This window comes from Phoca vitulina, unplaced genomic scaffold (genome assembly GCF_004348235.1).
Source record: "Phoca vitulina isolate PV1807 unplaced genomic scaffold, GSC_HSeal_1.0 scaffold42, whole genome shotgun sequence".
NCBI lineage: Eukaryota > Metazoa > Chordata > Mammalia > Carnivora > Phocidae > Phoca > Phoca vitulina.
The window spans coordinates 13,256,397-13,271,231 of NW_022589745.1; the positions used below are offsets into that span (position 1 = coordinate 13,256,397).

Here is a 14,835-nt window from a genome sequence, read left to right on the forward strand (position 1 = left end):
ATATTATGCAGCCATCAAAAGGAATAAGATCTTGCCATTTGCAACGACGTGGATGGAACTGGAGGGTATTATGCTGAGCGAAATAAGTCAAACAGAGAAAGACATGTATCATATGACCTCACTGATATGAGGAATTCTTAATCTCAGGAAACAAACTGAGGGTTGCTGGAGTGGGGGGTGGGGTGGGAGGGATGGGGTGACTGGGTGATGGACACTGGGGAGGGTATGTGTTCTGGTAAGCGCTGTGAATTGTGCAGGACTGTTGAATCTCAGATCTGTACCTCTGAAACAAATAATGCAATATATGTTAAGAAAGAAAAAAAGAAGAAGAAGAATGTAGCAGGAGGGGAAGAATGAAGGGGGGAAATCGGAGGGGGAGAAGAACCATGAGAGACGATGGACTCTGAAAAACAAACTGGGGGTTCTAGAGGGGAGGGGGTTGGGAGGATGGGTTAGCCTGGTGATGGGTATTGAGGAGGGCACGTTCTGCATGGAGCACTGGGTGTTATGCACAAACAATGAATCATGGAACACTATATCTAAAACTAATGATGTAATGTATGGGGATTAACATAACAATAAAAAAAAATTAAAAAAAAAAAAGAGAGAGAGAGAGAGGAAGACAGAAAACAATTAATCTGTCTAATAAACTCACTATAATCATCTAAGCATTTGGAGAAAGTTCAGCAGGGTTACTAATGAAAAAAGTTATAGTAAGCAAATAACCTTAACTTCAATGAGTAAGATGAAATTAAATGGGAACCTTCTATGAGTAATCACTCATTCTAAAGTCCTTAAAGGATCTAATAATCGTATCACATAGTTTCTTAATAGGACAATACTAGTGTTTTGAGTCAGATAATTTTTTGTTGGAGGGGGGCTGTTTGGTGCATTTTGAGAATTTTAACAACATCCCTAGCTTCTACCCACTAGATGATAGTAGCACACATCTAACCCCAAGTTGTGATAACCAAAAATATATACAGATATTGTTAAATGTCCCCCCGGGGTGGGGGGGGATGCAAAATCCCCCCTTGATTAAGAACCACTGGTACAATAAAATTTTTTAATCTTTTTTAACAGTGTCTTTAAAAACTCCCGGTTTCTCTTCTTCTGGGCGCCATCTTATTGAAAAGCAGAAACATTTACATCCTTGTATGAGCAGAATATTGGAAATTATGGTTGAAGACTTTTTAAAGTAAATTTTTATTTTGATCTAGTTGTAGATGCATTGTAAGAAATAATAGAGGGATCCTGTGAATTCTTTACTTGGTTTCTGCCCATGGTACATCTTAAAAACTGTAGTACAATATCACAACAGGGATACCGACATTGATCCAGTCAAGATACGGAACATTTCCATCACCACAAGGATTCCCTCATGTTGCCCTTTTATAGCCAAGCCACATCCCACCCACTCCACCCCGACCTTAACCCCTGGTCCACTAATCTGTTCTACATTTCTAGAACACTGTCAGTTCACAAATGTTATAGAAATGGCTATTGTTGCCTACATCAAGAGTTCACTGCTAAGTAGTATTTCATGGTATGAATGTACCATAGTGTTTAACCTGTTCACTCACTGAATGACATCTGGGTTGTTTCAGTTTTTGGCTATTATAAATAAAGCTGCTATAAACATTCATGTATAGGGGCGCCTGGGTGGCTCAGTCATTAAGCATCTGCCTTCAGCTCAGCTCATGACCCCAGGGTCTTGGGATCGAGCCCATCGGGCTCCCTGCTCCGCGGGAAGCCTGCTTCTCCCTCTCCCACTCCCCCTGCTTCTGTTCCCTCTCTTGCTGTGTCTCTCTCTGTCAAATAAATAAAATCTTAAAAAAAAAATTCATGTATAGAAGTTTGTGTGAAGGTACATCTTCATTTCTCCGGGACAAATGCTGGGTTATAGGGTGCATGGTGAATTAAAAAAAAAGAACAGCCAAACTACTTTGCAGAGTGGCTGTATTATTTTACATTCCCATCAGCAATCTATGAATGATCCAGTTTCTCTGCATCCTTGCCAGCATTTGAACTTGTCACTGTTGTCACTGTTTTTAATTCTAGTCATTCCGATGGGTATGTAGTAATATCTCATTGTGGTCTTAATTTGTACTTCCCCAATAACAAATGATATTGAACATCATGTCACGTCACGTCCTTTACTGTCCTTCTGAAGCCTGCAGGGTTGAGGCTACAGTTCTGTTACCGGTAATCTGTGCCTTCTTTCTCTTCTTCCCTTTGTTGGCCTTACCAGAGGTTTGTCAAATTTATTGATTATTCCAAAGAATAAGCTCTTTTATTGTTTTCTTTACCAATTGTTTCCGATAATTAACATAAATGTCAAAAGTAGTCATATTATTTTACCTTAGGTTTTTCCTTAAATCATACTGCCTTTCCTTACATTGAATTATCAAGAATATGACATATAAACCAGACATGAGAACCATGCCAGGCCCCAAATTTTGCACTTACCAAAGTAGAGGTACCATTAGTGAAAGAAACTGTACATTCATCTTCATCACCATCTTTGTCAAAGTCATCCAGCTCTTCTTGTCTTGGTCTTTTGGCATTTTCAGGAGAGAAGAAATTTTCTTCCTTTCTTTTGGCCATCGGGTCTGAACATACATTAGAGTAACAATGCAGTAAATCAAGTACAGGCATCCATATGATGGTTCCATTCATATTAAACTTAACAAAATAAATGAGACAAAGCTTAAATTTTAAGTACTATGTCCATTCGTTTTTACTTTTAAAAAAGTAAAAATATCATCTGTACAGGAGGAAGGGGCCATAAGCCAAAGAACACCAGTGGCTACTAGAGGCTAGAAAGACAATGAAACAGATTCACCCCTCAAGTCGCTAGGAAGAAACACAGCCCAACTGCTGTCTTGGTTTTAGCCCCAGGAGTCATGTCAAACTTCTAACCTGCAGAAGTATAAGGTAATAAATGTAATGTTGTTGTCTTTTTAAATCATGTGTATATGCTACACTAGCTGATTTTACTTCAGAATTATTCATGGCCAAGATTTTATTGATATGGGCCTACCTAAATGTTTTGACTCTTAAACTCACAAAAAGTAAAAGATTTTATTTGTGAAACTGTGGCTCCTAGTTTCCTAGATCTATTAATAGAGATGTCATATGCCTTCTGAAATTATCCCAGAGCAACCATTCAATTTTTCAGATAAAATTATTAGTAGTTTGCCTTAACTATTCCCTAAATAGTCCATGCTGTCTATTTTTTTACAAATGTACTATAAAATTTATGCCTAGAAAACTAATGTATTTAAAATTACACAAGATTTTCTGAACATATGAAAACTGCACCTCAAGTTAAAGCCTCTGTGATTAAAATTAAATGTTATGACTGATTGTTGCTTTCATTTTTCTCTATAAAAACACATTTAAGACTTCAAATGATATGTACCTAATAACTATTTATTGAGTAAATGGAGAGAAAAATCCACAATATAGGTAATCAAAATGTCTAAGATACAAGGAAAGAACAAGAAGAATAGTTCTAGTCTTGACCCATTTAAGTCCTTCAAGTACTCTACCGTAGCAGCCAGGTCTGTACCAGGTACCTGGGCAGCAAGAGAGTAACTGAGGTTTTCTCTCTCTTGATTTTGGACTGACGGACTCCTGTTAGTCCTCACTAGAGATGACAGCCATATGTGATGACATGCATACAGGGGAACAAAGCCGGTCTTAGTGTATGTGTGTCAGAAGGGTGGGAGACTTGTGGAGTGGTGTTCCAAGAGATGTGCAGGAACCCGAATGGGGCCTCTAGAGAAGGAATGTGAGCAAGAAAAGGAGGGTGAGAGAGGAAGAGACATCCATACACAGTGTTTAATTTTTTAATCCACTACTTTCCAAACTTATATTGACATAACCAATCTTGCAGAAATACCTGTGCATATTTTGGGGAACTATCTTTGTCAGGCTTGGTTATTTTGACAATGCATGCCTCATTAAATGAACTGAGTGGTTTTCCCATCCTTTTAATGCTCTGAAATCACTTCTACCGCATGACACATTAAATGTTTTTTCAAAGAGAGAAAGAAGTAGAATTAAAGCTATTAGAAAGTGGAGACTGTTTGAAAGTTAACTTTATGAAATCATTTAAATTTCTTTCTTGTATACCAGTTTTTACAGGTTCACTATATCCTCCTGAATCGATTTTTCTGTAATTTCATTTTGCAAAACATTGATAATGTAAAGCCTCACATTTACTACGCAAGATTACCTTATGTTTTATAAAATCCTCATCTGTAGTCATGACTCCTTCATGCAAATTCTATTTAATTAAATTTTGAAATATTTTCTCCAAAAACTAGATCTTTAACTTTATCAAATCTGGTTTCTTTAATGGGAATATTTTAATGTTTATTCATATTTTTTATACAACCAAATATAAGGGCTATGCAGTGGGTCTAGAGTTCAATCTTTTATTCTTTCTCTCAAAGTGCAAGCTAAAAAAAAGCAATCAGAGGCTTCCACTTCCAGGAAAATGGAATAGATATATTTTCCCCTATTCCTCCTGCTAAGGTAAAACTAAAAACTTTGGAAATTATATATATAACAAACATAACACAACTCTGAATGAGAAGGAGGGAGATTGACCAGGGACCTTAGGACACAAGGAATGACATCATGATGAGTTCCCTGAGTTTTTGTTTTGCTTCAAATACCCCAGACTTGGAGAAGACAGCAACTGAGGAAACACCAAAGGGTGTAGGGGGAAAAAAGGCCTAATGAAAGCTTGCTCTCTCTAGCCAAAGGACCAGAAAAAGGGCATCCTAACAAGACAGAAAACTTTTAGACAATAATCGTTTTACTTCAGCCAAATACCACACACACAAAAAAACTGTGATGCTCCCTCTACTCCCCCAACAACACACACACTAGCAAAGGCCAAGTAGGTAGCCTGGACTTCCACCTTGTAAGGCCATAAGGAGGCATTTCCACATCCCAATCAGGCTCGTGTCAGAGAAGGCCATGTAGGCCAAATAGGGAGCCATGATAACGGTGTAAGTGGGGCCCACCTAGGAAGCCTAGATGTCTACCCTGATCAGGCAGTAATAGGGTGCTACCTACTCCCATTTTCCGTTGGATAGTGTCACATGAGACCTTTTACCACTGCCCAGAGAGGTAAAGAGGCCACCCTGCAAAAGTACATGGAAACCATGTGGAACACCAAAATTCCCACTCATCCCTGGAGTCACTGAGGCTAAGGAAAGAGCTCTGGTAAAGTTCTAGATCTGAACCTTTGCGTCCACAGCCTAACACAACACGTAGGGCAGCAGTTCTCAAAGGTTGTGGCTGATCTCTTAGAAAGTACTCAGGACTTCAAAGAGCTTTTTATTTATCCCTATCAATATCTACCATACTGTACATTAAAACTGAGAAACTTTTAAAACAAAGAACACACATGTACACGTTCTATCAGTCCTCAGAGCAATGGCATCATCACGTCTCATCACCTCTGGAAAACTCCATTCGCTCATAAGTGAATGAGAGTGAAAAAGGCAAATAACATCTGACTGTTACTATGAAAACTGTTTGACTTTGTAGACCCTTTGAAAGAGTCCTGGACCGCACGCTGCAAACTGCTTAGTACGGGGGATACTATAAGCAAGTCCATGACACAGTGCCATAAATTGTAAGGCGTAGCTAGCAAGCAATTAAGTTAGAGCAGCAGAGAAGAAGCCAACCAGAGAATGACTTACAGACTTGATATTCAAAGTATGGTCCGTCCAAGGACCAGCAAGTAGCATCTACATCTCCTGGGAATGTATTAGATATCCAGAATCTCAGGCCCCTTCCTAAACCAAATGAATCAGAAACTTCATTTTTAACAAGATCTCAGGAGATTCACAAGTGCATTAAAGTTTGAGAAGAACTGTTGTAAACAACATTTTAAAACTTGGACTTTATCCTATCCTGAAGGCAATGAAGAACCTAATCATGATAAAACAAATGCCGTCTAAAAGGTATTTATTAGATCAAATCTGAAGGACATTTAACCTAAACAAATGCCTGAGACAATACTAACATTACAGTCACAATTACATAATATTCAACATCTTTTTTTTTTCAAATAATTGAATGTTAATTTTGAATCTCTTAAACAAGTTAAAACTTGAAAAGCCAACCTATTTCTCAAACTATTTAACAATAAGACTCAATGTATATTAGTTTTCAGCTTGTTGCTAACTTCAATTCCCTGGAATACCACCATGCCATTATTTTCCCAAAAATACCTTCTTCTCTCCCACCCATTCTCTATTTCCTTCTCAATTACTGAGCAGTAATTTATTTATTGCAGGAAAGCAAAGAGGACACATTACCGTTTGGTTTTCCCCATGCTAAATGCCTTTTTAGATACTGTTTTCATTAATGCCCAATAATGATCTTGCAGTTAGCAGGCACTCAGACATCAGCTGACTGATTTTAGTATTTTACCATGAAAAAACGGCAGTTTTTCAAGTAAAACTGGGATACGGAGGTGCATGTAGATAAATGTGGTTAAGCTTCTTAAAATGAATGTGAGATTCTGTACTACACAGAAGATGGTGTGCTACATGATGACGATGTTTTTTATTTGCTATGCTTGGCCTAGGATTTGCAGTTTGCTATTAGGTTGCCATGGTAACATGCATCTGACAGACACCAAAGGATCCTACCTTTTAAAATACAAATTACTCTGTAATTTAATGATAATGGATTTTTAAAAACACATATGAATGTCCTGAGAGTCAGATACAAGTTAAAACAGTAAAATTATTTCCAAAAGGCTAAAAAGACATATAAATAGATGCAAAGAAAAATACTTCTAATATTCTGAAATACAAAAGGGAAAAAAAATCTCCTCTGGGATTTTCAACACATCCATAAAGCTCTTCATTTGTTTATTTACAATAAAAAAGTCAGAATTAAGGGATACATCTCTCCCTCACAGGAAGCAAATCAGAGCAGGATAGTAACATATATACAACTGTCAATAAAAAATAAGTTCAAGAAGGAAAATCAATAACCAAGAGTTAATTACAGCAAGTAAGTGAACAGGAAACTTGAGAGATCAAATACACTTCAACAGGATTATAAATTCCTAAATATTAAATTTTATTGTGAACCATCTAATAATTCATACTTCCCATTAACATCCAAGTAGGAACTAAGAACAGTGAGAACAGATGTAACAGAGCTGAAATTATCAACAGGAAATAATGGTCAAAAATAAAGGCAAATTGCTGCTACATCTGAATCTGCTATGGACTGTTTACCTCATCTCCAATTCTGCCCCTCCCACCACCACCGACGTACTCAATTCTGCATTAAACAATCTCATTTTTAATATAGTAAACTAATTAAGCACATTGCTTGGGATTTTTCATAAAATCATAAGATGCAATACATAATAAATATTATAAATAGTTAAGTGAAAAAATTCTTAAGTCCATCTATCAAACAATTCTAGATCAGTGTGAATGGGGGCAAAAGAGACCAGCCGCTAAAGGGTGAGGAGGCACTGAAGAAAAGCAGTGGCAATCAGGGATGAGAGGAACAGAAGAAACCAAGAGATTTAAAAGTATGGGTGAGGGGCACCTGGATGGCTCAGTTGTTAAGCATCTGCCTTCGATGCTTTTGGCTCAGGTCATGGTCCCAGGGTCCTGGGATCGAGCCCCGCATTGGGCTCCCTGCTCGGCGGGAAGCCTGCTTCTCCCTCTCCCATTCCCCCTGCTTGTGTTCCCTCTCTCGCTGTCATTCTCTGTCAAATAAATAAATAAAATCTTTAAAAAAATAAAAAATAAAAGTATGGGTGAAATGGGGGAGTAGAATTAACATTTGTTAAATATCTACTTACCTACATGCTTAGCTTTTGAGATAAACACTTTAACTCTTTTAATCCTCAACATCCTTATAAATACTATCCTTATTTTACAAAAGGGGATATTGAGACTCAAGAAGACATTTTGCCCAGACTTGTGTAGCTATAACTTAGCAGAGCTCATATCTAAACCCAGGTTTGTCAAAACCCAAAGTCAAACCTCTTCAATGCCCAGGTTCGTCCAGGCATGAACAACTGAGTTTGTTTACAGGCAGCTAAACTGGCTATTAATTTACTTGTTTTCTTATCTATATTTTGTTAATGTATAAAACTACAAAAAGGATTGTACTGTGATGTGTCCTTCTAATGTTACTATTTGAGCCAATTAAAACTTTGGGCTTTAAAAAATTTCATTTTGTGTTTCATTTTTAGAAACAATCTTTACACAATGCTAAATGCCATAATAAGAAGACAGTGCAGGCTTGGAAAGAAAAGGGGTAAATAATACATTTATTTTGTTTGGAAACATTGAGTTTGAAGTGTTCCTAGGATATTGAGAAGGAGAGGTCAACAGGCAGTAAAATATACTCTGCAGTAGGGGTGGATTTGGGAGTGATGCTAAGAAAGCTACAAAAATTATTTTGAATTTGGTCACCAGGGAAAGTAAATGAGAAAAGACGTATCTCATTAACTAGTGAATCAAAATGCTAACATTAATAGAAGTGACTATACTTGACCCTCAGGCACCTGGACTTACTAATGTGTGTGTATATACAGAACGGTGACATGTAATTATGCCTTAAATAGAGTGCATACCATTATGGTAAAATTTTGAGTTTCTTGTTTATTGATTCCTGAAAGTAAGTCAAATACAGCTTTGATTAATTTTTCTAACTTAGTTCTAAAATTTTAGGTAAGTCAAGATTTAGGTAGGTTTTATATAAAATTCTACATCTAGACACTCAGTAAAATAAACCTTTGGGGAATAAAAACTGATTCTCACTTTAACAACTTCAGTATACCATTTGTGCTTACCTTTGTTGCCAAGCTCAATACTAAATGCTTTACATTTACTATAGATAGAGATAGGGCTATAAATATCCTCCTCCCACCACACACACACACACACACACACACATTTAGAATCCAATTACAGAGTAAGAACTAAAACTTAAGAGGTGATACCAAAAAGCTCTGGGTCACACAACACTTGTTCTCTTACAAAAAACATGCTTTATAAGCAATATTCTAGTGATCTCCAAATTTTCTGTAATCATACCCATTCAGAAAAAGAAATTTTGAATACATAGTTCAACATAAAATTATCACTCTGTGTATTTCGCACAGTACTAGAATGAGATAAAGTAAATCTAAGTAGAAGTTCTAATATGTTCCCTTCCACCCACACACCCAAGTAACTAGTACCTAATACCTGCAGGCCAATGCATATGTTATTGAATTTTTTTTTTTTTTTTTTTTGCTATTGAATATTTGAAAAAACTATACAGCAGTCATCTAAAAGTTAGGGAGTTTGGACTTTTTTTTTTCTCTGAATATACATTCCAGAATAGCTTGTCTTAAAACACTCACTTTTAATCTCCTACTCATGAAATATACACAGAGTAAAAGTGCTCGCGTAAGTTCTGCCTTTAGGGTTTACACACAAAATAGTTGCTCTTTCCAGGAATTATCACAATATTATCTGAAGTCTTGGTCCCACAGCCGTTTCTCTATCCTAGAGTCTTGTGTTCCGCAATTCCCAATTGGGATTCCTCTTCAGTTCATTTCCACAAGAGAAGAGGGAATAGAAATGCCATCATAAAACCTCCAAACATTACAATTTAATTTTTCTAGATAATACAATCTGCGTTGTCATGACGCTGGGGTTTAACAACAAATCGAAGTGCTATTTGCATACATCTCGTAAACAGACTAAGTTGTTGCCGGTGAGGTTTCAGATTCGCGCTAAGAGCCGGATGTCCGAGCCCACCCATCCCCTCAAGCTACTCCCCTCAGCCGAGGGCCGGTAGGGGCCGGGCGCCGGGTCCCACAGCCCGAGCCGGATTTGTCACCCCGCCGGCGGAGCCCGAGGAGGGGCCCAGCGGCGACTGGCAAGTTTCCCGCGGTTCAGGAGACCTGTGTCGCCCGCAGAGACAGCCCGAAGATCCCCGCCGGCGGGCTGGCCCACTCGGGCCCACGGGGACACCCTGGACACCGCCGCAGCTCCGGTGACCGAGCCACCACGAGGTGGGCTGGAGGGCGCCGGCTAAGGGGGCAGCGACAGGGGATGGATCCGGAGCAAGGGAGAGCGACAGCGCGCGCCCTCACCTTACCTCGAACAAGTCCAAGTCTCCCCAAGGAACCCGATCGGCGCGGCTGTCGCGGTGCAGCTGGGCGCTAAGGACACCCTGGGGCGTCTCGGCCTCGGCTGGCCGCCGTTGGCCCACGGGGAACCGCGCGCCCGCGGTGGGAGAAGGCAAGAGGCTGGCTGCCCCGGCGCCCACCGCCGGATACTCCGCGCCTGCGCCCCGCCCCCCCCTCCCGCCGGGGCTCAGCCCGCGCGTGCGCGATTCAGAGTTTTCGCGCCCCTAGAGTCTAAGAGGAGGGGCCGGAAGTGCCCCTCAGCCGGCGGAGAAGCTGGTAGGCACGCAGGGCTCGGCGTTGGCGGGACGTGCGGGGCCGGGTGATTTGCCTAAGTGAAAGGGAAGAGAACTCGGAGTACCCCGGCAACAGTTCCAAGCATGCGTACAGCCGACCGTCTGGCAGCCGGGAAAGTCTAGCGAGAGCCTGCGGTCGCGGAAAGGGGACGGTTACTTCCCGGAAGAGGCGGGGCCACGTGGGAGAGGGCGCCGAATTAGAATTGCGTCCCGCAACTTCCCCGGTCGGGTGCTGCAACCCAAATGTTAGTCTTTGCTTAGGGAAAAAGGAAAGAGGACTTTTCCTTTTCGTTCCTTCAAATTTTTTTTTGTTTTTTTAGAAAATCTGTAAACTTGGAGGCAGCAATAGTTAGCATTCAGACCAAACTGGTAAATGACGGAGGGGCGTCTTCCAAAACCGAGGAGAAACGGTTGTCCGGGTAAGTCCCGCGGACCGTGGAGAGGCGGCCCCGCCCGGTCCTTCCTTTGGCTCCTCTGAAAGGCTGGGTTGGGGCGCTCCTCCGAACCTCGGTCAGCGGCTCGGCTGGGAGTACGGTGGGAGATCCGCCTGGCCACGATCCGGCCCTGCTTGCTTGGCCCCCGGCCTCCCCGCCGTCGCCCCTCTCCGCCAAGGCCAATGGCCCCTGGATGTCCTGCTCCCGGGCACACTGTAGGGCGAACGCCCACGCCCGGTTCGAGGCCCAAGCGGGCGTAGTCACACTGCGGTGTTCCTTTTTCAGTGTTGTGCTCTGAAGATACTTCCAAGATAGCAGTTACCTTAGGCATTGTGGTTATTTACAGTCTTGCCCCCGCCCTGGCCTATACTGTGAACCCCCCTCAATAAATACCGGAACTAACGAAGTTTTAAGTTTCTTGGCGTAGCTTACAGTGCTGTTCTCACCTCTTCTGCCTTTACACAACTCCTCAAGTGATTATGTTGATCTAGTCAAATATTCTACTTCCTATATTCCGCAGTCTTCCCTTGGAGATGGGAAAAAGTGGCATTTACCGCTACCCCACTTCACCCCCACATAGATAGATGACAAATTTCTGGGCTCCAGTAATGGAATTCCTTCCATCGAAGTCACCTTTTGCTTCTGAAGATAATCAAATGTATATTGTTCTCGTTGGGGCCCTTGCCACAATGGAAAGTAGGACCTGGTCAAAATAGACTGAAACACTATACTATCTGGTCTAAGGGTCCTTAGTAAACAATGGGGAACAGTTGGGTGGTTTCTGCTCAGATGTCACTTCCTTTAGGAAGCCTTTTTTGATGCCCAATATTAGGTAAGGTACTTACTCAATGTACTCCTACAGCTCACTCATGTTTCCTCTGCCTGTCCGTGACACATTGTTGTAATTCTCTTTTCATCTCTAGTCTCACTTGCCCTACTAAAGTCCTTAAGTGCAGGGCTTTTCCTTCATTGTATCTAGCATCTAGAGTTCCTGGTACATAGTAGACATTTGGTAAATACTTAACTGTAAGTTAAGTCTGGGGTATGTTATGCTTCAAAGTTTACGCTAAATTCATATGAAAATAAAACTGAAGAAATCGGGGCGCCTGGGTGGCTCAGATGGTTAAGCATCTGCCTTTGGCTCAGGTCATGATCTCAGGGTCCTGGGATCGAGTCCCACATCCGGCTCCTTGCTTAGCAAGGAGCCTGCTTCTCCCTCTGCCTGCCACTCCCCCTGCTTGTACTCTCCCTCTCTCTCTCTCTCTGGCAAATAAATAAATAAAATCTTAAAAAAAAACAAACTGAAGAAATCATAAAAAAACAGCATTAATTAGTGAAATTATATGGAAATCCCATACAATCCAGTCTTGTACTGAAATAAACCATTTACCTATCTTTATATGAAAACATAGTCTTGTAAGTGGGAATTGGGAAGTTGAAAATATTTCTCGCTTTGTTGTTAAGGAGGTTTTTTCCTAACGTTTTGGCTTAAAACGGAAATAAAATTGGAAAACTTGGTTTAATAAAATGTGTATTTTTGCATAAATCAAACCACTGACCTCTTTTTATGTTCTTTAAAATTTGATTCATTAGTGGAATTAGCAAGGTTCTGTGCTTTTCTCACCTCATTCAGTTTTATAATTAACCAATAAAAGCTTATTAGCTTTTAAGGAAGTTTTAGGAGCATAAATTGATTTATGGGCACCATATGGTTACATCAAAGGATTTGTTTTGTTTTAACCTGAAGTGGATTCTTGAGCCCTTTCTTTAAACTAGAAATTCATGTCCTTTCTGTCAAGTAATAGTATCTAGAATAGAGTGATTGTCTTTATTTTCGTACAAGCTACCAAAACTGGTCATGAAGTTCAAAGGATATCAGAATCTTATAGTTCATCTGGTTTAGAGCCTCTCATTTTGTAAATGGGTTGAATATCTTCCCGAGGTCATACAGCTTCAGTATTATATCCAAGACCAAAATCCTAGGTTTCCAATCCCAAGTCTAGTGCTTTTTCAGTAAACTAAATAAATTGAAGACACTAATAGGTTATGAAGTTATTTACTGTGGGTTGTTCTGACTTTGTTGATTCATTTAAGTATTCTAGTGTCACATTAATTCTTAAGAATTGTTAATATGTTAAGGAGACTTCTTTTTATATGTAATATACATTGATGCATCATCAGATTGATATCAATAAAATTTACTACGTTATAAAAGATGGGAGTAGAGACTCACCAAATCCCACACCACAAATTTTTCAAATTGTACCTTATTAAAAAATAAGCAAGAAAAAATTATACATAGTTGTGAGTGAGTTTGATATATGTTGTATTTAAATTTTACTTAATGCTGAGCTATTTTCAAGTAACCTCATCAGGTTGATCATGACCTCATTCAAAAACCATCTGTTCTATTTTTGAGTGTAGTTGTACTTGAATATCTTAAAAGCTGTTGCATTCTGTCCCTTTTTGGAACTTTATGTGCTTTTACAATCTTACTGTTACAATCTTACTGTTCCAGAGGACACACTGGAGCAAAGAAAGTGGCAAGGAAGGGACAACAATAGATCATGGGAATAGACATTTAGGATTAACTGTGTTCTTAAAACATGTTGTGTTATTTTTCATAAAATAAACATTCCACATAATTTTTCCCTTTCTGGACTATTGGGGTATTCTTTATATATTCTGCTTTTAGGAGTGATTTTTCAAAAGGAACATGTATTTTAAACTTAACCAATTCAATTTAGATCATAGATCTAATGAAGATAATCCTAAAATAGTATTTTAAAATAATGTATTACGTGTAAAACACTTACATAATTTTACATAATTTCTTTTTGCATTTTATAACTGGCTATAAGATAGCACCATAAGTGAAGAAGTAAATTAATGTGACAAACAGAAGGAGTAAATTAACATGTGACAATCAGGAAGATGATTTTAATATGTTTTAGGTTTTTAAACAGGATCACTGGTTTCTACGAGGAGAATGATTGTGTAGGAGAGGAGGGTAGTAAAAAGTAGAAGCAGGGAGGCCAGTTGGGAGACTGTTACAGTTGTATCCAGGCAATGCCAGGGGACTATCATTAGAAATGGGGATTTCGGATATATTTTGAAAGATTTGCTGATGGAGCAGGTGTTGGGGAGCTAAGTACAGAGAAGAATCAAGAAGGACTGCTAGGTTTTTGGCCTAAGCAACTGGAAGTAAAACAGTTTTGAGGACAGGTGGTGGAATTGAGAGTTAAATGCATATTACGCATCCGCGTGAAGGCAAAGTAGGCAATTCGATATTCTAGTTAACAGCCCAGGGGAGATGTCAGATGAAGTGAGATAAATAATATTAGGGAGACTGGAGAAGAGTTCATTATAGAGTCTTCAAAGGAGACTCAGCAATAATGTCCTTTCCAGTGTAGTCTGCCTCTGCCTCTAAAAATATTCTTCTATAATTCTTTCTGCTCACTTTCCGGTTCCCATACACACTCCCAACCCTTTTAATACATTGCTTGGCATAGTTCTAATTCGTTATTTTTTTAGTTAAAAGTAGTGAAAGCTTTATAAAACTTTGTAATTCAAGGTCTAACAGAAGTTCATTAGTGTAAAGTTAGAGAAAAAAGATTCATTGGCGCATGTCATGGAAGCTAGCTCCTATTAAAATGTCCCCTTGATTCCTATCATTCAGAGAAAAAAGTGAGAAAAAAAAAAGTGTATTTCACAATAGCAGCAATTCTACCATGCTAATGAAAAAACTGAGCCAAGCATTACTATTTTATAGGTGTGTGCTTGGGGAGCACAAAGAGACTCCCCTCTTTTTCAGATCCATCTCAATAGCTACACAGGGACTGTAGGGTAAGGTATCAGTCGGTTTGAAAAGATTTGAGATAGATTTTAAAATATGGTGACCAAAAAGATAGGCAAC

General features: G+C 39.5%; 2 protein-coding genes across 6 annotated transcripts in view; one reads left to right on the forward strand and one right to left on the reverse strand.

The window, feature by feature from the left end:
• Positions 1–10,355, reverse strand: part of SMC6 (structural maintenance of chromosomes 6) — an 80,463-nt gene extending 70,108 nt beyond the window's left edge. For 3 of the 5 annotated variants that reach the window (XM_032430032.1, XM_032430033.1, XM_032430029.1), the window contains exon 1: positions 2,470–4,791. In XM_032430032.1, coding sequence (XP_032285923.1) covers positions 2,470–2,679 — 210 coding nt within the window. In that variant the 5' untranslated portion in view covers positions 2,680–4,791. Of the gene's footprint in view, positions 1–2,469; positions 4,792–9,418; positions 9,965–10,161 lie in introns of those variants that run through there. The other 2 variants (XM_032430030.1, XM_032430031.1) reach the window with 2 other exon arrangements.
• A 68-nt stretch (positions 10,356–10,423) lies between these two features.
• GEN1 (GEN1 Holliday junction 5' flap endonuclease) overlaps positions 10,424–14,835 on the forward strand; it is a 29,191-nt gene continuing 24,779 nt past the window's right edge. Inside the window, exons 1-2 of the mRNA XM_032430034.1 lie at positions 10,424–10,468; positions 10,806–10,904. The gene's annotated coding sequence lies outside the window, so the exon portion shown is untranslated. The remainder of the gene's footprint in view (positions 10,469–10,805; positions 10,905–14,835) is intronic.